The 25,762-nt window shown below is 53.7% G+C and overlaps 1 protein-coding gene across 2 annotated transcripts; it reads left to right on the plus strand.

The window, feature by feature from the left end:
- Positions 1–1,682: 1,682 nt before the first annotated feature.
- Positions 1,683–22,336, plus strand: RABL3 (RAB, member of RAS oncogene family like 3). 2 transcript variants are annotated; one of them, XM_078616162.1, is made up of 8 exons: positions 1,686–1,839; positions 6,735–6,826; positions 7,639–7,768; positions 8,088–8,202; positions 12,433–12,586; positions 15,153–15,224; positions 16,872–16,913; positions 20,451–22,336. In XM_078616162.1, the coding sequence occupies exons 1-8, from the start codon at positions 1,794–1,796 to the stop codon at positions 20,541–20,543; spliced, it is 744 nt and encodes a 247-aa protein (XP_078472288.1). In that variant the 5' UTR covers positions 1,686–1,793; the 3' UTR covers positions 20,544–22,336. The 2 variants fall into 2 exon arrangements, with proteins under 2 accessions (XP_078472289.1, XP_078472288.1); XM_078616163.1 differs by lacking the exon at positions 16,872–16,913 and having other exon boundaries at positions 1,683–1,839.
- The last annotated feature ends 3,426 nt before the right edge of the window (positions 22,337–25,762 follow it).

Consider the following 25,762-nt stretch of genomic DNA (forward strand, 5'->3'; position numbering starts at 1 on the left):
CCTACCGTTCTCAATCTCTCTCTCATGCTCGCCTCCTCTCGCCCATCATCGCCTCCCGATGCGATCATGCAGGTGAGATGAGAGCTGAGAACAGGACGACTCTGGCTCACTCACGGGAGACATGGGGGTCAAAGAGATGCAAAGGTTCAGGGAGCAGGGGTGAAACGGACATTGCTTCTCCCCTCGCTGCTGCTCCCATTTTGTTGAGTGTCCCCCCCCCCATATCCCCTCCTCTCTCTCTCTCTCCACACCTGTCCCCCACACCTGCCCCCCTCACCTGTCCCCCTCACCCGTGCTCCCACGTCCACCCACAGTCCCCTCGCCTCGTGTGTCCCCCGTTAAATATTCCTCCAACCTCCACAGAACCGCGTCGGGATTGAACCCGGAAAGCCCTTAGGTCTGGGGCGATGGTTTCGTCTGTAACTGAGATGCGCGGAGGAATAAAAGTGCGTGGAGACACCAGAGGTGTGGACTCGAGTCATGTGACTTGGACTCGAGTCAGACTCGAGTCATGAATTTGATGACTTGCGACTCGACTTGGACTTGCATAACAATGACTTTGTCCCACCTCTGGGAGACACTGAGGCGAGCCTTGCCTGCTTGTGTGTGTCGCGTCCCCGCTATAATACAGGGCAGAGGAGCGACGCTCACAACAACGAGCGGGAGCGCCGGGCGGATAAAACGTAGCAGTAGTAGGGGGCACAGGTGGTGGTGCATCGGCCAGTAATCTCAGTCGGTCGACCCGTGACCTCCTGCCGGCGAGCCTTCGACACCTCACTTAGACTCAAAGTGCACCTAGGCTGGCACAGGCGCCGTGGTGACGTCACCGCTACTTAGTGGCGAAAGGCGGTTTGTGCGCGTGGTGAGGGTGTGTGTGGTGAGGGTTGGAGCGTGTAGTGAGTGTTGGTGTGTGTGTGGTGAGGGTTGGTGTGTGTGGTGAGGGGTGGTGTGTGTGTGGGGTGAGGGGTGGTGTGTGTGGGGTGAGGGTTGGTGTGTGTGGTGAGGGTTGGAGCGTGTAGTGAGGGTTGGTGTGTGGGGTGAGGGGTGGTGTGTGTGGGGTCAGGGGTGGTGTGTGTGGGGTGAGGGTTGGTGTGTGTGGTGAGGGGTGGTGTGTGTGTGGTGAGGGTTGGTGTGTGTGTGGTCAGGGTTGGTGTGTGTGGTGAGGGTTGGTGTGTGTGGTGAGGGTTGGTGTGTGTGTGTGGTGAGGGTTGGAGCGTGTAGTGAGGGTTGGTGTGTGTGGTGAGGGGTGGTGTGTTTGTGTGGTTGGGTTGGTGTGTGTGAGGTGAGGGGTGGTGTGTGTGAGGTGAGGGGTGGTGTGTGTGGGGTGAGGGTTGGTGTGTGTGTGTGGTGAGGGTTGGTGTGTGTGTGTGTGTGGTGAGGGTTGGTGTGTGTGTGTGGTGAGGGTTGGAGTGTATGTGGTGAGGGTTGGTGTGTATGTGGTGAGGGTTGGTGTGTGTGGTGAGGGTTGGTGTGTATGTGGTGAGGGTTGGTGTGTGTGTGGTGAGAGTTGGTGTGTGTGTGGTGAGGGTTGGTGTGTGTGTGGTGAAGGTGTGTGTGTGGTGAGAGTTGGTGTGTGTGTGAAGGCGGTGAGTGCACAGTTGAGGGTGGCGAGCGTGCCGTGACCTCCCGTCCAGCGGCACAACGTGAGAACAAGAAGTCGTGTTCCAAACGTGCTGCTGGCGGCTGACGACGCAGTTTGGAGATCGAACCGGAGCCCGGCGGAGTCTGCGGCTCTGGTTGCAGTGACCGTGGGGAGGCCGCTAGGGGCCGCCCTGCCGCTCGGCCTCACTGCGATGGCTGCGCTGGACAGGGTGAAGGTCCTGGTGCTGGGAGACTCAGGTAACCACCTCGTTCATCATCATCTTCATCTTGTTCCTCCTCATCCTCCTCCATCTTCATCGACCGTGTCGACCTCCACAACCACCTCCTTAGTTCTCTTGGCGTGAGCTGCACCCGTCTCGTTTTTCTACTTCGTCACCACCACCACCCTCACCACCTCATCATTTTCCACCACTTGGTTCCACCATCTCCTCAACAGTCTCCAACAACAACAACAACCTCCATCTCTCCACCACCACCACCTCGTTCGCCACCACCACCACCACCACCCCCACCAACCTCTTCCCTCTGCCTCCAAACCACCTCGCCCGACACTTTCCTCAACCTCGACGACACCCCCACAACCTCCTCGTTCCTTCTCCTCACAATTAAACACGTAAACTCGACGATCGCAGCACACAGCAAACGATGTTGGCCGTCGACACGCCGACGAAACGGGATCCCCGGGGTAGGGGGAGGGGTGAGACCGCGCAGCGCCGCCCGGGAAGGGCAGCCCGGCTCGGCAGGGCTCGCTAGCCCAGCCCCTGGTGGCGATCGAGGCCTAAAAGCCCTCGCACTGTTTTTCTCTCTCCTGCTCTCCCCTCTCTCTCTCCCTTCGTTGTTCGTTTACAAGTTGAACGTAACCCGGTATAACGACGTAACGCGCTGTGCACGGCCGCCCCCTTGTCAATCCACTGCTGGATGAAGGCCACCCACCGACACCGGGTGTCTGTGTCTGGGAATAACCATTCCTTCGCCCAATGCCTCTAATAAGTGCGAGTCGGCTAAGGTGGTGCGGTGGTGGTTGTGGGGGAGACCCAAGGGAGAATGTTGAGATATCGCTCGCCACTGATGTCAGCCGTGACCGGGGGAATAAACTCAGGGTGGACGGGTTTCACGGTGCAGTGCGCTAACCACTGCGCCACCGCTCCTCTCGAGTGGCGTTTACGTGGCCGGACTTGGGCCCCGCCGAGGCTGGGATGGATACAAACGACGATGTTACTTGATTGTGGGATCTCATTACACTTGAATATGTTTACTCTTTTAACACGGCATCGGATTACTCGCTACTACCCACTCTGGTTACGAGCTGTAAAGAATACATTGAGTGTTTGGGTCTCTATGTGAGTCTATGGATCCGTGTGAGTGTATATGGGTCTCTATGTGAGTCTATGGGTCTGTGTTGGTGTATATAGGTCTCTGTGCGTATATGGGTCCGTGTGGGTGTATATGTGTGTCTGTGTGAGTCTATGGGTCCGTGTGGTTGTATATGTGTGTCTTGAGTCTATGGGTCCGTGTGGGTGTGTATAGGTCTCTGAGTCTATGGGTCCGTGTGGGTGTATATGGGTCTCTATGTGAGTCTATGGGTCTGTGTTGGTGTATATAGGTCTCTGTGCGTATATGGGTCCGTGTGAGTGTATATGTGTGTCTGTGTGAGTCTATGGGTCTGTGTTGGTGTATATAGGTATCTGTGTGTATATGGGTCCGTGTGGGTGTATATGTGTTTCTATGTGAGTCTATGGGTCCGTGTGGGTGTATATGTGTGTCTGTGTGAGTCTATGGGTCCGTGTAGGTGTATATGTGTGTCTGTGTGAGTCTATGGATATGTGTTGGTGTATATGGGTCTCTGTGAGTCTATGGGTCCGTGTGGGTTTATATGGGTCTCTGTGAGTCTATAGGTCCTTGTGGGTATATATGAATCTCTGATTCTATGGATCCGTGTGGGTTTATAATAATAATGCAATTTATAACGCGCGCAAATTTGCGGACGTAACGGCCGCAACTTAGAGGCGCGGAGCCAAGCTCAGAGTCACTCGAAAGTCAGGTTGTTGCAAGGCCGTAGCCATGGAGTCAACATTGGGGGGGACCAAACCTGCCAGAGGATCTGGGGGTCTTTCCCCCCAGAAAAAAAATCGAAATTTGAAAACGAATTTCCTGCCTGAAATATATAAAAAATTCACTAACACATTAGATGGACTTTTTTTACAATAATGTCTAATAGTGTATTGTATTACATTGCTCTGTTTTTACTTTTTTTACATTTTCTTGTTTCATTGTATGTAATGGCAGAGATTAGGGATTAATCAAGTACAACCATAACCACAATCATATAAACAGAAATCTGTTTTATAGCAATATATTGGGGGGAGACATTTTGAGCATATTTGAATATTGGGGCAGATGTGTCCCCCCCCAATATATTATAATTACGGCCTTGGGTTGCAGAGGTGAGTTTTTAAGTGTCTCTTGAAGGAGACGATTGAGGTGATGCTGCGAATGTGCAGAGAGGTGATGGCGTTCCAGACTGTTGGGGCAGCCACCGAGAAGCAGAGGTCGCAAACGGGTTTTGATTCCTTACCCGTACCCGGCCGCACCAGGGTCGCAAACGGGTACCCGTAGCCGGCCGCACCAGGGTCGCAAACGGGTACCCGTAGCCGGCCGCACCAGGGTCGCAAACGGGTACCCGTAGCCGGCCGCACCAGGGTCACAAACGGGTACCCGTAGCCGGCCGCACCAGGGTCGCAAACGGGTACCCGTAGCCGGCCGCACCAGGGTCGCAAACGGGTACCCGTAGCCGGCCGCACCAGGGTCGCAAACGGGTACCCGTAGCCGGCCGCACCAGGGTCGCAAACGGGTACCCGTAGCCGGCCGCACCAGGGTCGCAAACGGGTACCCGTAGCCGGCCGCACCAGGGTCGCAAACGGGTACCCGTAGCCGGCCGCACCAGGGTCACAAACGGGTAGCCGGCCGTACCCGTACCCTACCCGTACCCAGCCGGGTACGGGTAGGGTACGGGTATCGGGTACCTGATTGCGACCTCTCGGATGAAGCCATGTTTGCAGGCGCGGGTGGGTTGATTCTAGGAACTTGAATTGTGAGAAGAGACAAGACGTTGGGAAATGAGTGACAAACAGTTACTCACCAGTGACTCACGGTCTACCCGTACCCGGCCGCACCAGGGTCGCAAACGGCTACCCGTACCCGGCCGGGTACGGGTAGCCGGGTATCGGGTAGGGTACGGGTATCGGTAACCCGGTTGCGACCTCTGCCGAGAAGCGGCGCATCGACGTGAAAATCATGGATCTTGGTATCAAGAGGAGGTCGTGAGTCGCACTGCGCAGGCATCTGCCGTGTGCTGTGCTGCAAGTCGTCAATAATGAAGAGAGGCAGGCAGATGTGAAGGCGCGGAAGCAGAGGCAGGCGATCTTGTATGTGACCCTGCTGGCAATGGGTAGCCAGTGGAGGGCACGAAGAGAGGCAAGTGAGTCGAGACGGGGATAAGTGCGGCCGATGACGACGCGTCCCAGGTTGTTTTGTAGTCTTGGAAGTTTTTTGAGGTTGCCAGAGGAGGACTGGATTAGGACGGAGTTGCAATAGTCGCGGCGAGACCCAACTATGCAACGTGCCAATGTGTTGGCAGTTTCAGTGGAGATGAGAGGACGTAGGTGTGTGAGAGCCTTCAGGTGAAAGTTACATGAACTGGTGATATGATTGGTTTGACGGTCAAAGGATAAAGTTTAATTTAGGATGACACCGAGGTAGCTGAAGAGATCGGTGAACCTGATGCGGTGACCAAATATGTGTGTTGGGAGCGTGGATATCTTGAAACATTGCCTGGTATCTAACATGATGGCCACTGACTTTGACGGATTAAGGCCAAGGTTGTGTGCGGAGAACCACTGTTGCAAGGCAGTGGTGCATTCCGAGAGCCTCTCAAATCCAGACGCATTGGTAGAATTGATGGCGGTGAACAGAATAGTGTCGTCCGCATAGGAGTGGTGCTTAACACCGAAGCTTGCGATGAGGCGGCCGATTGGGGAAGTGTAGGCTGTGAACAGCAGGGGACCGAGAACGGAGCCCTGGGGGATGCCACATAACACTTTTGACTGAGGATTGCCAATCAGAAAGGTACAACAGTATCCACTTGAGTGCTGAGCCACATATACCGAAGTCGGATTTCAGTCAGGGAAGTAAGGAGCGAGTGGTTGACGGTGTCAAAGGCTGATGAAATGTCCAGACTTACAAGTGCAACGATGGATCCGGAGTCAATAATCATTCAAATGTCATCGAGCACTCTGGTGAGTGCTGTTTCTGTGGAGTAGTTTTGACGGTAAGCTGACTGGGAGGAGCAATAGTTTGGGGAGGAGGTGATGTGGGGTTTTCGCTGGGCGAGGGCGAGTCTTTCGAGGAGTTTAGAGAGGTTTGAGAGATTAGTGATGGGACGATAGCTAGACGGGTCATCAGGGTCGAGACTTAGTTTCTTTAACAGGGGGAAAACCAGGCCAGATTTGAGGTTGGACGGAAAACACCCCATAGAGAACGAGGCATTTGCGATGTTCCTGATCATGATGGCGAGTTCCGGAGCACATTGCTTGAACAAGGGACCTGGGAGGACGTCGAGTGGAGATGACTTCATGTGAAGTGATTGAATCAAAGAGAAAAAACGTCTTTTGAAGACGCCGGCTTGAACGTGGTTAGAAAGGTGTGTGGGCGAGTGCTTACAATTTCAGAAAACGGGAGCGGGGTACGATGGTGCGATGTGAGGGAAGACGTGCAGGAGTTTGCGATGGTGATCAACTTTATGGGAACCTCATTTGCCAGTAAAAATATGATAATTGTTTTTTTTACCCTTCTATCTATCAACAAAACTGACTCCTTTTTACAAGGAGTCATGTTTGCATAGACCGCAATACCTGCAGTCATAATACAAACAAAAGCCTTTTGGCGTCATCTGGTCCAACCCATGTGAGACTAGGCTCTAAGGAAAGCTGCCTCGGGTGTGGCCGATAGCACAATCTGGATTAAATCGTCGATTTCCTTCAAAGTATTAGCTCCTGCTCCCCAGCTGATATTGCCGCTCATGACTCGCGCGTGGTTTTCTGTGCATTTTGTACACACGTGTGCTTCACACGCAGGCGTTGGGAAGTCATCGCTGGTTCATCTGCTCTGCCAGAACCGAATTCTCGGGAACCCCTCCTGGACCGTGGGCTGCTCGGTGGACGTGAGGGTGATTATCTCCACCGACCTTCTTCCATCAATCTTCCACCGACCGACACGCCATATACATCACTTGACCTCCTCCTCTGTACCGCTTTCCAAGTTCCCATATGGCTTTGTACACCAGCTCACATCCCCGTACATTAGCCCTGAGCACCGACAGCTTAAGGCATCCTACAGCTCTCATCACCAGCGCACATCACCATCACCACATCACCATCACCAGCTCACATCACCTATAGCTCACATCATCACCAGCTAACATCACCATCACCAGCTCACATCACCTATAGCTCACATCATCACCAGCTCACATCACCATCACCAGCTCACATCACCTACAGCTGACATCACGTACAGCACACATCACCTACAGCTCACATCACCTACAGCTCACATCATCACCAGCTCACATCACCATCACCAGCTCACATCACCTACAGCTCACATCACGTACAGCACACATCACCTACAGCTCACATCACCTACAGCTCACATCACCTATGCCACCTTTTCCATCGCACGTGTGGGTTCGCTCCGGGTGCTCCGGTTTCCTCCAGCATGTGTAAACAATAGAGGACTGCAGAGCTTGGGCAGTTGGTAGCACCAGCTCACCGCATGGCTGCTGCCTCCCCGCCCGTGTCTGCGGTTCCTCCTCGCCCCTCTGAGTCGTCTTCTGTCTTTTTACCTTCGAGAGAGCGAGCGAACATTGTGCGGCGGTGGCAGCACGTTACGAGTTGACATCGTTATTAAATCGACGATCGCTGTGCCTGCCTGCCTGCACGCATGCACGCACGCACACATGCATTCACACACGCACAGCTGCACGACTACAAGGAGGGCACGCCGGCCGAGAAGACGTTCCACGTGGAGCTCTGGGACGTCGGCGGCTCCGTGGGCAGCGCCAGCAGCATCAAGAGCGCCCGCTCCAACTTCTACAGCTCCTCCAACGGTGCCACCCACGCACGCGCCACACGCGCCAGACGCTCCAGACACACGCACGCGCATTCAGCAGGGTCATTTGCTCTGAAGAAGGGCCATCACTTGAAATGTCGCCCATTTTATTTCTCTTTTATATTTCACTTAATGCCACAGCAAAAAGACATGGGTACGATTTTCTGCTTGAATCAGGCGCCCTTTTGCGTGGAATTTATACGTCCTCCCCCTGAGGGCGCGTTGCTCCGCTTGTGTTGCCTTCCGCGGAACATGGTGTGTCCCCCGCCCGTGTGGCTGTCTGGGCGTGTGTTGAAGTCATCTTGTCCGACCCGCAGGCATCATCCTGGTGCACGATCTCACCAACAAGAAGTCGCTGCAGAACCTGCACCGCTGGCTTCTGGAGGCGCTCACTCGAGAATCCACGCCTACCGCTGTCCTCGTCTCCAACGGGTGCGTGCAAGTGTGTGCGTGTGTGTCTGCTCACAACAACGAGCGGAGCGCCGGGTGGCTAAAGCACAGCAAGTTGGCACAGTAGGGGGCACAGGTGGTGCATCAGCCAGTCATCTCGGTCATCTCAGTCAGTCGACCCGTGGCACCTGGGTCTGCCCCGTGACCTCCTGCCAGCGGGCGTTCGACACTTCACGTGGCCTCAAGGTGCACATGGCCTGGCACAAGCGTCGTGGTGACGTCACCGCCACTTAGTGGCGAATGGCGGTTGTTGTTGTTGTGTCTGCTGTTGTGTCTGTTGTTGTTGTTGTGTCTGCTTGGACGTGTGTGTGTGTGTGGGAGCGGTGGCATGGCGGTTAACCTGCTGCTCTACAAACCCGGCGACCCGAGTTCAACTTCCCCACACACAGCCAACATCGGCGTCGAATATCCCAGGCTTAACCCAGGGTTGACTCAGCCCTAAACGAGTACCTGGTGCAGTGTGTATTAACATCAGCATCGAGGAGGCAAAGACAGACTGGCATGGTGTTGCCCCCCCCACCCACTCGTGTGCAGCGGCGGCCTTAATAGGCGCTCGCTAACGGCACTTGCGCCAGCAGCACGGCTATCGGGGGTCTTTTCATTTTTGTCTGCGTGCACGCATTTCTCTTTTTTGTATTTTTCCCCAGGTTATTTGGTCGGAATGTTGGAAAATAACCATTAATTCATTAACGATACAGGAAATCCGCCTGGAGTCCAGTGATTCTCTTTCAGGAGGGTCCAGCCAGCATTGGGTTTTTATTTTAAGGTGGTTTCAGCCAATTAATGAGCATTCATACAGGTGGGAGGAAACAGGAGCAGCTGGAGAAATCGCACCACGCATGTGAGAGTTGGATGGGGGGGGCAACTCTCTAGCGCAGTACAGACGGAGACAGGTGGATCATCAGCCCAGTACAGACGGAGACAGGTGGATCATCAGCCCAAATTTGTTTCTCCTGGCGAGCCAGGGTGTGGCATGTCCTCGACACCCACGGGATGGGAGTTTGGCAAACGCTCGCGTGATCCACGGACCGTCGCTGCCTCCACACGGAGGTGTGGAGCACGTGAAATATTGCGAGATTATTTCAACGCTGATAGTTTTTTCCCGCGCGGACAATCGGTGACCGAGCTGATGACCGCCATCAACTCCCTGCAGATGAGAACCCAGTATAATCATGGCTGGGTGGCTCTTTTCTCACCTTGAGCAACCTGGTAGAGTGTCTCGGTTAAATTTCGATTTAAAGCTTTCGTGACTGCAGGGATTCATATTCTTGGTTCTTTCGGTAAAGTTATTTACCTTCTAAGTGTCTCCTTTGTCTGCTCTTTAATCCTCTGGACCAGGGGCGGGGAACCTTTTTTCTGCCAAGGGCCATTTGGATATTTATAACATCATTCGCGGGCCATACAAAATTATCAGCTTGAAAATTAGCCCGTTACATTTGGTCAAACATTTAATTTACTCACCCCTAATGTGATGGCTGGAACAGAGTAAATGATTTTGCGGGCCTTGTACGGCCCGCGGGCCGGACGTTCCCCAGCCCTGCTCTAGACTCTGGAGCAGGTTTTATCCAACCGGCTGTCATGGCACCACTGGCACCAGCGGGATCCCATTGTCCTCGCAGGCATTGAGTAAATACAATATAAGGTGTCTGTGATAATGATAGCAATTCAGGAAAGTCTCCCCGAGTCTCAGGACTCTTTATCTGCAGGCTCCTGTTACATTGATATGTTTGGCTATGAATTACACGGGCGATGAGAGTTTAGCTTCGCGTGGGAGGAAACTGGGCGGAACCCAGAGGCAACCCATCACGCATATTCATATATATTACTACGGAGGACAGGCGCAAAACACAAAGCAACCAGCAACAAACAGCACCCGTATCAAAGTTGTAAGAGCAAGGTTACTGTAAGAGCTTGGGGGAGGGGGGAGCAAAAGAGAGGGAGAGGTGAGGTGACCTGCAGTGTGGTGAGTGGGTGGGTGGGTGAGTTGAGAGGGTGAGTGAGTGAGTGAAGAGATGTGTAAGTACGCGACTGCATTGTTGTGACCTGCAGTGTGGTGTTAAACGCAGTGTGGATGAGAGCAGGACAAATTCAAAAGCCTGCACAGATGGATTCAATAATCCATTTTCTTTTCTGGGAGTTTTACAAATCCTTTCTCTCCAAGGTGCTGGATTACAGGCATGCCCTAGCCACCACTAAACAACTTCACAATTAGTCTACTCTACCATAAAAAAACACCATATGTAACCCTGAGTAATCTAACCTTTAAAGGTGCCACGATTGGATTCATTCCTTTGGCAGCCAAAGAATGGAACACATGCGAGAGAACATGCACCCGGAAGACGGAGTGATGAAATCGACTCGTGTGCAGGTGCACAGTGCATCGTTACATCGCGTGGCCGCGAGAGATGGCGGCTGCTTAGGGAGGGCTTAATCCAGCAGTGGATTGATCACGGTGTCCGCCGATAATGAATCGCCACACGTGGGGAAAAAAACTCAACGTCTAAGCGTGTCGCCGGTCAGGATGAATCTCGCTCGGATCTCTCTTCGCATTCGTAGCACCATATCACCAAACCCGTTGGTGGTAGAGACAGCGGGGGGCCAAGCCGTCGTACAGCATCGTCACGACAGCATCACCCCCCCCACCCCCCCAACTCCAACCTGTGTCACAACCCTCCGCTCGTGGTTGCGATGGAGCCGCGCCGCCCTCGGCGACGCTCGGCTACCCTGAGCGGGGGCCTGCCAGCCTCTCGGCACCTGTTTTGCCGGCTGGTCGCCAAACGCACGCAATTAGCCGGAGTGGCCGACCGGCCGACCAACCGACCCAGGAACGAGCAGCCTTTGGGCCTGCGGAGAAGGAAATGGCCTCGCGGTCGCGAAACCTCGTTGGGGACAACGCGCGGCAAGTTTCAAGTTTCAAGTTTCTTTTATTAGCGGCAGCGGCGAATACGACGGAGTTCCTCGTGCCGGACTCGACACGAGAGAGTTCGGAATGTTTTGCTGGCGGCTCTTCACAAGTGCCGTGCGAAAGGAGGAATGAACTTGACTTGAAGCTTTCGTGACTGCAGGAATTCATATTCTTTGGGTCTTTCGGTAAAGTCACGTAGATACAGTGAGGGAAAAAAGTATTTGATCCCCTGCTGATTTTGTACGTTTGCCCACTGACAAAGAAATGATCAGTCTATAATTTTAATGGTAGGTTTATTTGAACAGTGAGAGACAGAATAACAACAACAAAATCCAGAAAAACGCATGTCAAAAATGTTATCAATTGATTTGCATTTAATGAGGGAAATAAGTAAGACTTTTCGATCGCAACGCAAGCGGTCGTCCTGATGACCGCTTGTGTTGCGAACGAAACATAGTTTTTTGTTATTTTCTTTGAACCTATCTACGTGACTTTACCAAAAGACCCAAAGAATGAGGGGGAATGAACTCTTGAGCGCTATGCAGGCTCAAGCATTCTTGGCGTACCGAGAACTGACAAGAATCGGGGCGCATTCCAGGTGATTTAGGTCATGGCCAATGTAGTAGGTATTGCCTTTTGGAAAAGAAAAATTATCATAACTTGGCCAAACAAACGTCATTCAGTTGCAGGATGTTGTGCAACTGGATCAACTTTTCAAACAAACCGCCTTCCCCCCCCCCCCTCCACAGCTGTGTAAATATCTTCCACTTCGGGTGCTTTACTAATGTGTGGACGTAGTTACGGTTGTGCGTACGTCTCTTGTGTTGGCAGCCCGTAAGTCGTCACCCCGAGCGACAGTGTTGTGTTGCCACACCGCTTGTGTTCCTAGACGCAGCAACACGCGGAGGTGCGCTGCTCACGAACGGCAGCAAGGCCCGACGACCAATCACACCATGCGTGTGTGGCACATGACCACCACACTGCGCGTTCAATGCCCTTAGCTTTATCCTGCCTTTGTGCTCGTACCCTTACTATAGTACCCGTACGTTAGTGTCCGTACGTTAGTTCCCGTATGTTCGTACCCATGTGTTAGTATCCATTTGCTATCCCCTGTGTGTGATCCATTCAGTGTTTTCGCCCCATCTGTTATCTCCCATGTATTATAGCCCTTGAGTGTTAGAGGCTCCCCTCTCTATTCTCCTCTACGGTGTAGCCCACGTGCTGTCCCCCTCCATGCTATGTCCCGCGTGTCATCTCCCGCGCGTCATCTCCCGCGCGCTAACGCCACGGCGCTGTGTGCCGCGCAGGGACTGCTTTGACCGCGAGCAGTTTGCCGAGTCCCAGGTGCCGCTGCTCGTCATCGGCACCAAGCTGGACCAGGTGGCGGAGAGCAAGCGCGCCCAGGTGCTCTCCCGCGTCTCCTTCCTGGCCGAGGACCTCAGCGCCGAGGAGATCCACCTGGTGAGTTGGAACCCGCCGGTACCCGCCGGTCCCCCGATGTACTCGTCAGTACCCACTAATGGCTGCCACTACTCGCTAGGCCCCACTTTACCCACTGGAACCAGCCGGTAACCCACCGGTGTTTGCAGATATCTACGGGACACCTGTCAAAACTACTGGACACCTGTGAAAAAAAGCTGTACAGCTCATCGCATTCCTCCAAGATGAATAAATATTCTGATATCCGCTGATACGCGCCGATATGCACCGTTACCCGCCGGTGTCCGCCAGAAACCCACCGATAGTCTCCAGTATCCACCGCTTCAAGGTCGTGGGCCGGTGGATAAATGAATGACCGTCGGCTATTGGAACGATCGAGGGGAGATGGGCCACGGTGCTTTTGGATGTCGGGGCATTCAAGCAAGCGCCACGATGCCCCGCGGATCTCTCTTCCGCGTTCCTTCTGGCAATTAATCTCTGAGCGTCGTGCTTTTGAACAAGGAAGCTTTCATCGTGCTCTCAGGAGCATTCGTGAAAAACCGGTCGGTTATTTCACCTCGGGGGAGGAGGTTCATTTGGCTGCGCGGATGCCCGTGTCATGTGACACCAATAACTTCCCCGCCCTCCCCCCCCACCACACACATGGCACGTGCTGTAACGCAGCTTGCAAGTATTCGGCTCGGGAACGTTCAGATGACTTAATCTAAGTTGTCTTGTGGTTGTTGTTGGTTATTTGACTTGCATCCCACTGGGATTTTTGCACACAGCGTTGGTGTACGGTGTTTTTTTTCTGCAATATTTTGCTGTCTTTTTTTGGATTTTCTGTTTGCACTCAGTCACATATTCACTTTAAGATGTTTTTTTGTTCTTTTTTTTTGTTTGTTGCGGTTGCACCCGATTCAAGAGCCGAATGGCTCACAGGGCTATACCTAATAAATGAACTTGAAATGAACTTGAACTGCGATGCGAGATGCACGATAACTCGATTGTGTCCGTTGGCCACGGGTAAAGAGGCCATGAGCCGTGCGAAAGCTGGCTCACGGGAACGGCCCGCGGGGGACCCTGGTGAGAGAAAGAAAAAGTGACATCGCAGACACCGACGTAGCAAGCACATTCGAGGGAAGCCATTCAAGCCACGCGCAGTTCCAATAACACTGTGGCGGCGTGTAGCAGCAACGTAGCGCCAGCTCGCATGGGGTTCACTCGCCACCACACAGTGTGGATTTCTGTAACGGCGTCTAAATGCAACCACATCTCAAAATGCTGTACAGGAACTGCGCGCGCGCGTGTGCGTGTGTGCACGTTATAGAGAGAGGCATTCGATCATGGGCAGAGGAGAAGTGGACGCCTGGGAGGAAGGAAATTCTCGACCCTGAGGGCAGCAGAGGAGATGAGGGGTCTCTCCCACTGAGTGAGATTGACTGCGGGCTTCAACGGATAACTTTGGTTGCTGGGGCGCAGAGTGATGGAGGGGGAGTAGAGTGAAGTGAGAAGGGAGAGGTACGGGAGTGCGTGGAGGGGAGTGGAGTGAGATGAGAGGGGAGAGGTAGGTGAGTGCGTGGAGGGGAATGGAGTGAGGTGAGAGGGGAGAGGTAGGTGAGTGCGTGGACAGGAGTGGAGTGAGGTGAGAGGGGAGAGGTAGGAGAGTGCGTGGAGGGGAATGGAGTGAGGTGAGAGGGGAGAGGTAGGTGAGTGCGTGGACAGGAGTGGAGTGAGGTGAGAGGGGAGAGGTAGGAGAGTGCATGGAGGGGAGTGGAGTGAGATGAGAGGGGAGAGGTAGGAGAGTGCGTGGACAGGAATGGAGTGAGGTGAGAGGGGAGAGGTAGGAGAGTGCATGGAGGGGAGTGGAGTGAGGTGAGAGGGGAGAGGTAGGTGAGTGCGTGGAGGGGAGTGGAGTGAGGTGAGAGGGGAGAGGTAGGAGAGTGCATGGAGGGGAGTGGAGTGAGGTGAGAGGGGAGAGGTAGGTGAGTGCGTGGAGGGGAATGGAGTGAGGGGAGAGGTAGGAGAGTGCATGGAGGGGAGTGGAGTGAGATGAGAGGGGAGAGGTAGGAGAGTGCGTGGAGGGGAGTAGAGTGAGATGAGAGGGGAGAGGTAGGAGAGTGCGTGGAGGGAAGTAGAGTGAGATGAGAGGGGAGAGGTAGGTGAGTGCGTGGAGGGGAATGGAGTGAGGTGAGAGGGGAGAGGTAGGAGAGTGCATGGAGGGGAGTGGAGTGAGGTGAGAGGGGAGAGGTAGGAGAGTGCGTGGAGGGGAGTAGAGTGAGATGTGAGCTGTAGAGGTTAGCAGATGACAAGGAGGGGGGAGTAGAGTGAGAGGACAGGAGAGGGGTAGCCAGGGATGAACCCACGAACGATCTTGAAGGTGGTGGATTTAGAATTGGGAGCCGGTGGGGAGTGCTTAGCGCACGCATAAGCAGAGCACCAGGTGGAGCCTCCAGCTGCCCATGTAACAGCACGCGGCTCCACGCCGGTGCTCCATCTCACATCCGATGCGCGTGCCGCCCATTGCCTGCACTTCCCCCGCCTGCCCCCCCACTGCCACCCCCCCCCCCCTGCCGCCCCCCCCCTGCCCCCCCCCCCCGCATTGCAGGACTGCACCAGCCCTCGCTATCTGGCCGCTGGCTCCTCCAACGCCGTCAAGCTCAGTCGCTTCTTCGACAAGGTGAGCAATGTAGTAGTAGGGTTTTACCCTTTCAACTGGTACAAAAACTGATACCTTTATACAGGGGATCATGTTTGCAATAACCACAACACAAGCAGTCAAAATGCAAACAAAAAGAAACAACTCTGATGATGATAATGATATGCACTGTCCTTGAAGTTGATTGGTCCACACCCGAGACAGCTTTTCTTAGAGCCTAGTCTCCATTGGTGTTGGACCAGATGACGCCAAAAGGTGAACAATGCCGGCCGCCTTCACGCCCCAATTGGAAATGTTGGTGCGTGCGTGCGTGCGTTCGCTTGCTCCCACCGTCCGTCTGTCCGACGGTCGGTACGCATGTGGGGGTCACGATCACTGTCGTCAAGACGACCCGATTTACGAGCCAAAGCTGCGTTCGACCATTGAGGACCCGCCCGCCCGCCAGGGAAACAGACTGGCTACGTGGAAGGGTCCGTGCCTCAACTTGGCAATAAACAAGACCCCCTGGGGCTTATGTGGCCTTGTTGGCCGAGGCAGCGATGGCACGCGGCATGCCCCCCGTGCCGCACCCAGCGATGGCCTCTCGCCGTTCCGCGCTCGGAACGGTAATCAAGCTCTCTCGTGGTTTCTCTGGAGTGATTTGCGTGCCGACAGTCGACGTGGGGTGGGGGGTGGGGCAGAGGTCGCAACCGGGTACCCGATACCCGTACCCTACCCGATACCCGGCTACCCATACCCGTCCGGGTACGAGTAGCCGTTTGCGACCCTGGTGCGGCCGGGTACGGGTACGGGTAGGCCGTGAGTCACTGGTGAGTCACCGTTTGTCACTCATTTCGGGTAGGGTACGGGTAGGGAACGGGTACCCGTACCCAGCCGGGTACGGGTACGGGTACCCATTTGCGACCCTGGTGCGGCCGGGTACGGGTAAGGAGTCAAAACCCGTTTGCGACCTCTGGGGTGGAGGCAACGAAGCTGAAACGAGCGACGCCGGGGTGAAGGCCGCGGTGCCCTCGCCGGGTGTCGGGGGGGATACGGATCGTTTGGCACCTTCTGTCGCGACCTCCGATTGGCACGGTTGGCTTCGTACGGCGCAAAAGAAGCTCAACGTACACACGTGCACGACTCTGTCCGGCCGCGGGTCGGCTCGGCGGCAGAGCAAGCGGCTCGCTTTGGGAAAGGTTGCGAGGTCAAGTCCTGTTCGGGGGTTAAATCAGTTCATCGTCACTCCGGGGTCGATAAAAAAAGAGTACGGTTCTTCCCAGGAAGTCGGCAGTTGTTGTCCTGCGGAGATACTCGCCCCCACCCACCAAAGGAATGTGGAATGTCCACAACTGGCTCTACAGGGTTATAAACAGGGGGGGGGGGCCGGGCCATGGATACGAATCGTGGTCATGCAGACACTCCGTGCCACACTGTGCTCTGGATGACAGTCGAATCATTTGAGTGACGCATTGCACGGCAGAGACCCACAGACGCACAGAGACCCATAGACTCATATAAAGACCCACAGACTCACATCGAGATGATTATACTCGCATGGGCTCTCAATTAATCTTCAGTGAGTCTTGTTCGGGACATCACAGCCTGCCCGCATGTCTCACCACCTCTTATCGCCATAGCAGGCTTAACAGTGTATCCCACACACTTTGTGCGTATCTCTCCCAACAGGTGATTGAGAAGAGGTATTTCTGCAAGGAGGGCGTCAGTCAGGTATGTGCAGAGATGTCGTCTAACTAGAATGCTATTTCACACCGAATATTCTCCCGTGTTGCTCATCGCCTGGAGCAGGTGGTGCGTAAGGAGCAGCAGCCACAGATATGGCGAAAGGTTTACTGGATGTGGTGTGCCGGTTGCTGGGGAGACATTACTCTGAACCACCGTACATCACGGCGAGAACATCGCCCAATAAGAATCTGTTGTGTTTGTTCATCTTATTCTGAACAAAAGCACGTTAAATGTTTTATTTGTTCCGAAAGAAGTGTAACCGGTGGAGTTTTCATTTCGCGGCGAACATCACCAAGGGGGGGGTGCCGGCGACGACGCGGCCCAGCGGCGGCGTCGCGTTCGCCGCTTGTTGCCGAGGGTTTTCGCGGTTCCACTCCAGCAGGCCGGGCAGGAGGCCGGCCGCCCGCTCCCCGGTTGACGCTTCGGCGCGGGCGAGTTGAACCTGGAACAACTCCGCGCCGTACGCTTCGCTCAGAGCGGACGCCCCTAGAGATCCCGCGGCGACGAGCGACGGCCATCGGCGTGCCCACGTCACGTGCCCGCGTCACGCGTCACGCGCCACGCGCGTCGCTCACCGAGTGCCCTGCCGACGCCGCTGCAGTCTGCGAGGCGCAGCGCCGTCGTGCGCGATCGGAGCTCAGCACTCCGGGAGCGGCAGCGCGACTGCCAAACGCACCGAGTCGATAAACACCGACCACCCTGCCGCCGGCTGCCCCCCCCCCCCTCCTCACGGATCCAAAAGGTCACGTGACCCACACTCGAATTGGGCAGAAACACTTGTGTTCGTGTTTTCAAGCAATAAGTCTAAACGTCTTTTAACGTTTAAATTTCGATTTAAAGCTTTCGTGACGGCAGGGATTCATATTCTTGGTTCTTTCGGTAAAGTCACGTAGAAGGGAAATAATAAAAATAAAACAATAAAATTCTCATGACGTTTCGATTGCAACACAAGCAATCATCATCAGGTGTGAAAAGAAAAAAACGCCACTTTTTTCAAATTTTCTTGCTGTGGTTTTCACACCTGATGATGATTGCTTGTGTTGTAATCGAAACGTCGTGAGAATTGTATTGGTTTATTTTTATTATTTTATTGTTTTATTTTTATTGTTTTATTTTTATTATTTTATTGTTTTATTCTTATTATTTTATTGTTTTATTCTTATTATTTTTATTGTTTTTTCCCTTCTACGCGCACCGTTCCCAGTGCACTTTTCTCAACTCAACTGTTTAAACTATGTTTTATTTTACCAGGTAAGTGCCCACCGAACTATGCCGTTATTTTTGAGAAGCAACCCTTGGCCACAAGTGACAACAGTCGCTCATCACCTGGACATTTATCGCAGGCAAATACTCTCAACGCAAGAGTCTCAATGTGGAGGGAGAAACCAGAGGACCCGTAGAAAAGTTCATGCGACCACGCGGAGAGAAACATGCAAACTAAAAATATACAGGCTTCGCGGTCGGGATCAAACCCACGACCTCCTGTACACCAGGCGAGGGAGTTAACATCTCCTAGCCACCGCAGCGCCTGGAGATGACAGTAATAGCAACGGATTCTTGTATCCATCGGTGCTGACCTTTGATTGCTACACCCACGTACACGGGGTTTTCTCAGCACACGAGTGAAATTGTCTAAACATACCAATGCTGAATGCCGTTCTCGCTGTGATGCTTTCCTGGGCTCCGCATTGCTCACAGGCACTGAACCACGGTGGCAAGATTGTTACGAGAGTGCGTGCAAAGGCCAAACCATTCACGGTTGCCTAAATGTTTACGCGCATGCAACCTGTAAGCCCGCGGACAGAGCAAGGCGGAACGCATGAAACAGGCGGTGCATAGCGGTATGGCGGATGAGACACGGGATAAACGAGTCGGACGGTGCAAGTGAGATAGACGGTGCCGACGAGACGCAGCACGTGACGTTAGAAACGAGACGATGAGAACGAGGCAAGGCGAGAAAAACGACGCGGGCCGAAACCAAAAAAAGGACGGGGAAAGATTCCGTTGACTTTTCGATTTAAAGCTTTCGTGACTGCAGGGATTCATCTTCTTGGTTCTTTCGGTAAAGTCACGTAGAATGGAAATAATAAAATAATAAAAATAAAACATAATCAAATAATTCTCACGACGTTTCGGCCACAACGCAAGCAGCCGTCCTCAGGTGAAGAATAGGTCTGTCGAGAAGACAGAGTCTGAAGCAGTCGTCCTCAGGTGAAGAATAGGTCTGTCGAGAAGACAGTCTGAAGTTCAGACTGTCTTCTCGACAGACCTATTCTTCACCTGAGGACGGCTGCTTGCGTTGTGGCCGAAACGTCGTGAGAATTATTTGATTGTTTAATTTTTATTATTTTATTATTTCCATTCTACGTGACTTTACCGAAAGAACCAAGAAGATGAATTCCGTTGACTATTCACGCTGCATGCTGGACCTCGTTCCAACCCCGCCACCACCATCACGCCCTCTCCACCGTATCCCTCCACTCCCTCCCCACCACCGATCGCCCACCACCACCTCTCTCAGTTCAAGAGGCTTTAGTGCACCTGAGCGTGGAATTCAGGCATTCCTGACCGGCCCAAAAAAATGCAGGCGCAGACATAAACAATGAGGCAGGCACTGTACATTCACGCGATACAAATCGAGGAAGAGCACTTGTACTCCCTTCAGCATCGCTGCCAATCACCACCAGCATCAGCAGCATTGACGGCCATATCCATCATCGTGATTATCAGCATCATCAATGTCACCCAGTGAGACTCATCCTGGTGCAATGAGTTCTCACCCTGGTTAAAAAATAAACCCCGACTTTGATGGTCATCATCACGATCATCAGCAGCAATAGCATCGTCGGCATCAGCGTCATCATCAGCAACAGCATCAGCATTATCATCGGTATCACTGTATCAGCAGCAGCGGCAGGTGCAACAGGATCGTCCTTGCCATAAGTATCATCATCCACAAACAGTAATTCCTCATTTAATGCAGTAGATGCTCTCCTGAAATGTACTGCGTCAAGTGAAAACACGTTAAGCGAGGAATCGACACAGACAATCTACATTGCAGGGCATGAATAAATAAGAACAATGCGAGCTTTAATCTCATTTGCACTCCAACGTCAGCCTGTCGTCAACTGGGATGAGGGTACGCCGCCACGTACCGTGTCGCGTGCTTTGTCATGCCGTGCGTGTGCCCAGAATCCTCGTACCGCTCAGCCGCACAACTCAAGAAAGTAGTCCGTCGTCGGCTGCTCAGAAACTGCGTTGTAACGGCACACGCATTCCGCGTTATAACGGTCCGCGTACCGCGCTATAAGAACGGGCGTCGTGGGTCCGCACTGTAACGGCGCGCGCGTTGTGCGAGAAGTGTTCCCGAATGAGAAGGACCGCGTTGGAGCCAAAACAGTGTGAGCACCGCGCACCAGATCAGCGAGGACTCGCCGTACATCTTGACGCACACACTGCGCTGCGAACACCCACGACTACTGCTCCGTGTTGTTGTTTTTGTTGTTGTTCGTTTACTCGCAGCTGAGCGCCTTTTCTGAGCGCCGACGTTTCGGGGGCAGTGGCGGCGGCAGCAGCAGCGGCGGCGGCGGCTATGGGCGCTCGCACCACGACTGAGCGGTGGCTCAACGAAACCACGGCGACAAGCAGCATCTCCGCGGTTACAGACGTCGCCATGGATACGAACGTCACCGTGGATACAGACTTTCTCACCCGCCACGACTACTGAGCGGCAGCTGCAGGCGGAGCAGAACAACGGCTGCAGGTGTCACCACGGCTGCGGCCTGCGTCTCCACGGACACGGACTGCTTCACCATAGCGGAACCATGGCTACAGATGGCATCACCATGGCGACAGTCGGCATCAACGTGGTCACGGGGCGAGTCGCCATGGTTACACGCTGCATCCCAGTGACTGTGCCGCGGCTACCAGTGGCACTGCTGCGGTCACAGGCGGCATCGCCACGGCAACAGCCGCATCGCCATCGGATACGCATCGCATCACAAAGTCTGGACCGTTCCTGCAGTTGGCATCACCATGGTTTACGAATGGCATCACCATGGCCACAGGCTATCCGCCTGTGGCCACAGTCGCCTGTGCTCTGCCGCCCCCCGTCTATGATGGGCAGTCGTCGCTAATTGGCTTTGGTGGTTGGGATTGGGGGGGCTGGCGGGGGTGGGCAGGGGGCTAGGGGCAAGCGTAGCTGTTTGTAAATTTTCAGATTTTTGTAAATGTGGAGGGGAGCCTGTGATTTTCTTCGTTCCGCGTTTGCAGTGAAACTCTGAGCCGTGATGGCGGCGAGTGATGGACCCCTTGTGAGTGACGGGCGTCTGCGTGGCGCGGTCGGGGCGGGGCCTGGTGCTGTCCGCAACTCCTGTGCCTTAAATCGGCGGGCCAGCTGGGTTGGTTTTATAGCCAGTGGGGTCGTTGTAGGGCAAGTTGGGTCGTTGTATGGCCAATGGGGTCGTTGTAGGGCCAGGGGGTCATCGTAGGGCCAGTGGTGGGGTTGTGGGGTCGTTGTAGGGCCAATGGGGTCGTTGTAGGGCCAGTGGGGTCGTAGGGCCAGTTGTGGGGTCGTTGTAGGTCCAGTGGTGTCGTAGGGCCGGGGGGTCATCGTAGGGCCAGTTGTGGGGTCGTTGTGGGGTCGTTGTAGGGCTATTTGGGTCGTAGTGCCGGGGGGTCACCGTAGGGCCAGTTGTGGGGTTGTGGGGTCGTTGTAGTGCTATTGGGGTTGTAGGGCCAGGGGGTCTTCGTAGGGCCAGTTGTGGGGTTGTGGTGTCGTTGTATGGCCGGGCGAGACATTCGCCGCGTGCGCACAAACAGGGAGCGGTGAGAGCAACAGCATCCCACGACGGTGCGAGCACTCCACCATCGACACGTGTTTCCAATCCTGGCCACTTTGAAACGTTGAGCGCGAAAAACGCGACGCCCCGAGGGCAGCGGTGACTCCGCCGTCACGCCGCAGGCCACGTTCGTGCTCCACCGCCCGGCTGCGCTCGCTCGCTCGCTCGCCGTTTGGCCTCCTTCACTTTGTGTGTTCACGTCGCTCTGTCTGCGTGTGTCGCGTGTCGTGCGTCGCGTGTCGTTAACAATCGATTATAATCCATCGATCAATGCGCCGTCGCTTGACCTCGTGACCTCTTCTCTTGACATCGTCGTGGGGGTTCAGTTCACAGCGGGAGAAGGAGCGAGTGCGAGTGAATGAGAGAACGAGTGTCGGTAAGCGAGCATGCAGAAGAGTGAGACTGTGTGTGTGTGTGCGTGTGTGTGTGTGTGTGCGTGTGTGCGTGTGTGCGTGTGTGTGTGCGGAGCGGTGGCGGAGTGGTGAGCGCACTGCACCACGAACCCGGTCGGTTGGCTCACTGCACTACAAACCCGGTGACCCCAATAAAATTATCGGTGACGACCAACAGCGGTGACTAATATCTGAACCGGTCCTGAGCCTCTCCTAGGTCGACTCAGCCTCAAATGAGTACCTGGTGCGGTGTGTAAACATCGCCACTGGGGAGACAAAGGCGGTCGGGCGTGGTGTTGGCCACCCACCCCCTCGTGTGCCGTGCCGACCTTCATAGGTGCTACTCGCTACCAGCACTTGCCCCAACAGTCTGTTTGAGGCTTCACGGCGGGGTGGTGGGGGGGGTGTCTTTGTGAGTCATTGCTCATGCCAGCTCATCCAGCAGACCACGTCGCACGCGCCTGGCATCTCTCCTCCGCCTTACACGCGCTGACCCATCCACGATGTGCATCCAAACTCCTCCACCATCAGCTGTGACCCTAGGCAAGATGACGCGAGTGGTGTTTACAGAGCGGGGATGGGCGGTTGGGGGGGTGGTCAGTTTGGCATCGTCTGCGGCCGGAACAGTCCAGAGCGTTATTAAAATATGAATGTACACAGTCGAACGCTTTGGGCAATTTGAGCCATCTTCAGAGGAGTGAGACAGGTCGAGTGACATCCCCGAAGACAGTTCTGGTCGAGTGAGTTGAATTCGGAGCAGACGAGGAGGTGGTTGAGATCGTATCTACCCCGTGCACTGCAATGATGTAAACATTTGTTAGTTCTAGATTTGAAGCTTTCGTGACTGCTAGGATTCATATTCTTAGGTTTTTTTCGGTAAAGTCACGTAAGTAAAAAAAATAAAATTAATAAAAGTTAAATAAAAATAAAAATCACGACGTTTCGGAGGCAACACAAGCCTCCGTCTTCAGGTGGAACCGTCACAGCACGATAGCTGTATCAAGCGATAGCTGTATCAAGTGATACAGCTATCGTGCTGTGACGGTTCCACCTGAAGACGGAGGCTTGTGTTGCCTCCGAAACGTCGTGATTTTTTATTTTACTTTTATTAATTAAATTTTTTTACCTACGTGACTTTACCGAAAAAATTTAAGAATATGAACATTTGTTAGCCTCGCTGAGTCTCAACTCGGTTCTTTTTCAGGAGCGTACTACCAATTTTTCTCAGTCGGTGTGGCGGCGGCGGTGGTGGTTGGGGATTGGCGGTGTTGCTGAGACTCGGCGAGGCTGTGTGCGATCCAAATTGGGTGATTTCCAAGGGAAATTTACAGCATTCACATGTTTTTGGCAACCAGTTACACGCTGTGTGTGTGTGTGTTTAGCTGTGGGAGGAGGAAACCCACGCAGATCGATGCGGGGGAGAATACAAATCTGGACACGGGCATTCGAGTCGGGGAGTCGAACTCAGGCCCCTCTTGCTGTAAGGCGTGAGCACTGCCGCCGCCCTGAGAAGAGACGCGTTTTTAAATCCTTTATATTAAGTTCACTTGCTTGCGTGCTTACGACCGTGCAAATCTTTCGGTCGTTTTTTAACAAACTTCCCGTGATCCAATCGAGCTGACATTTTGCACACAGACTCGTTGTGCGTGACAATTAATTTTCGTGAAATTTTTTTTCAAAAATTTTACACTTTTTAGGAAAATGTTTTTTATATTTAATTACCAATTGCTTAATGGTGGCAGGCAATCATCTGACCCATAGGTGGCAGCCATCTCAAGCCAGAGGACGAGAGGACTCTAGCCACCACGCATATAAAGGATTTATAGTGAAAAACTTAGTTTTTACGGGTTAATTTTTTACTTCGTGAGGACTTGCGGGCACAGCAAGAGGCTCGTTTTGGAGAGAAGTCGTTTACGGAGGAGACGGATTCGGTCGGACGAGGCGGGAAGGCGTGCCCCGAAACATTGGGGCAGAAGCGGCCGTGTTTAGAAGACCACCGGTGAGAGCCGCAGGGGGAGAGATTTGTGTCAGCTGTAGTAGGAGATGAGACGTCTCAGGTGTAGTAGGAGATGACAGAGACGTGTCAGCTGTAGTAGGAGATGAGACGTGCCAGGTGTAGTAGGAGATGAGAGACGTGCCAGGTGAAGTAGGAGATGAGACGTCTCAGGTGAAGTAGGAGATGAGACGTCTCAGGTGAAGTAGATGAGACGTCTCAGGTGTAGTAGGAGATGAGACGTCTCAGGTGTAGTAGGAGATGAGACGTGCCAGGTGAAGTAGGAGATGAGAGACGTGCCAGGTGAAGTAGGAGATGAGACGTCTCAGGTGAAGTAGGAGATGAGACGTCTCAGGTGAAGTAGGAGATGAGACGTCTCAGGTGTAGTAGGAGATGAGACGTCTCAGGTGTAGTAGGAGATGAGACGTCTCAGGTGTAGTAGGAGATGAGACGTCTCAGGTGTAGTAGGAGATGAGACGTCTCAGGTGAAGTAGATGAGACGTCTCAGGTGTAGTAGGAGATGAGACGTCTCAGGTGTAGTAGGAGATGAGACGTCTCAGGTGTAGTAGGAGATGAGACGTCTCAGGTGTAGTAGGAGATGAGAGAGACGTGCCAGGTGAAGTAGGAGATGAGACGTCTCAGGTGAAGTAGGAGATGAGACGTCTCAGGTGTAGTAGGAGATGAGACGTCTCAGGTGTAGTAGGAGATGAGACGTCTCAGGTGTAGTAGGAGATGAGATGTCTCAGGTGTAGTAGGAGATGAGACGTCTCAGGTGTAGTAGGAGATGAGACGTCTCAGGTGTAGTAGGAGATGAGAGAGACGTGCCAGGTGAAGTAGGAGATGAGACGTCTCAGGTGTAGTAGGAGATGACAGAGACGTGCCAGGTGTAGTAGGAGATGAGACGTCTCAGGTGTAGTAGGAGATGAGAGACGTGCCAGGTGAAGTAGGAGATGAGACGTCTCAGGTGTAGTAGGAGATGAGACGTCTCAGGTGAAGTAGGAGATGAGACGTCTCAGGTGAAGTAGGAGATGAGACGTCTCAGGTGTAGTAGGAGATGAGACGTCTCAGGTGTAGTAGGAGATGAGACGTCTCAGGTGTAGTAGGAGATGAGACGTCTCAGGTGTAGTAGGAGATGAGACGTCTCAGGTGTAGTAGGAGATGAGACGTCTCAGATGTAGTAGGAGATGAGAGAGACGTGCCAGGTGAAGTAGGAGATGAGTCGTCTCAGGTGTAGTAGGAGATGAGACGTGCCAGGTGTAGTAGGAGATGAGACGTCTCAGGTGTAGTAGGAGATGAGAGACGTGCCAGGTGTAGTAGGAGATGAGACGTCTCAGGTGAAGTAGGAGATGAGACGTCTCAGGTGAAGTAGGAGATGAGACGTCTCAGGTGTAGTAGGAGATGAGACGTCTCAGGTGTAGTAGGAGATGAGACGTCTCAGGTGTAGTAGGAGATGAGATGTCTCAGGTGTAGTAGGAGATGAGACGTCTCAGGTGTAGTAGGAGATGAGACGTCTCAGGTGTAGTAGGAGATGAGAGAGACGTGCCAGGTGAAGTAGGAGATGAGACGTCTCAGGTGTAGTAGGAGATGACAGAGACGTGCCAGGTGTAG

Source organism: Lampetra planeri, chromosome 50, assembly GCF_965212315.1.
Source record: "Lampetra planeri chromosome 50, kcLamPlan1.2.h2, whole genome shotgun sequence".
NCBI lineage: Eukaryota > Metazoa > Chordata > Hyperoartia > Petromyzontiformes > Petromyzontidae > Lampetra > Lampetra planeri.

Coding starts and splice junctions, on each gene's coding strand:
- RABL3 (XM_078616162.1), top strand. CDS start 1,794: ATGGCTGCGCTGGACAGGGTGAAGGTCCTGGTGCTGGGAGACTCAG. Junction 8,203..12,432: donor GCTGTCCTCGTCTCCAACGG/GTGCGTGCAAGT, acceptor TGTGCCGCGCAG/GGACTGCTTTGACCGCGAGC. Junction 16,914..20,450: donor GCAAGGAGGGCGTCAGTCAG/GTATGTGCAGAG, acceptor GTTTACTCGCAG/CTGAGCGCCTTTTCTGAGCG.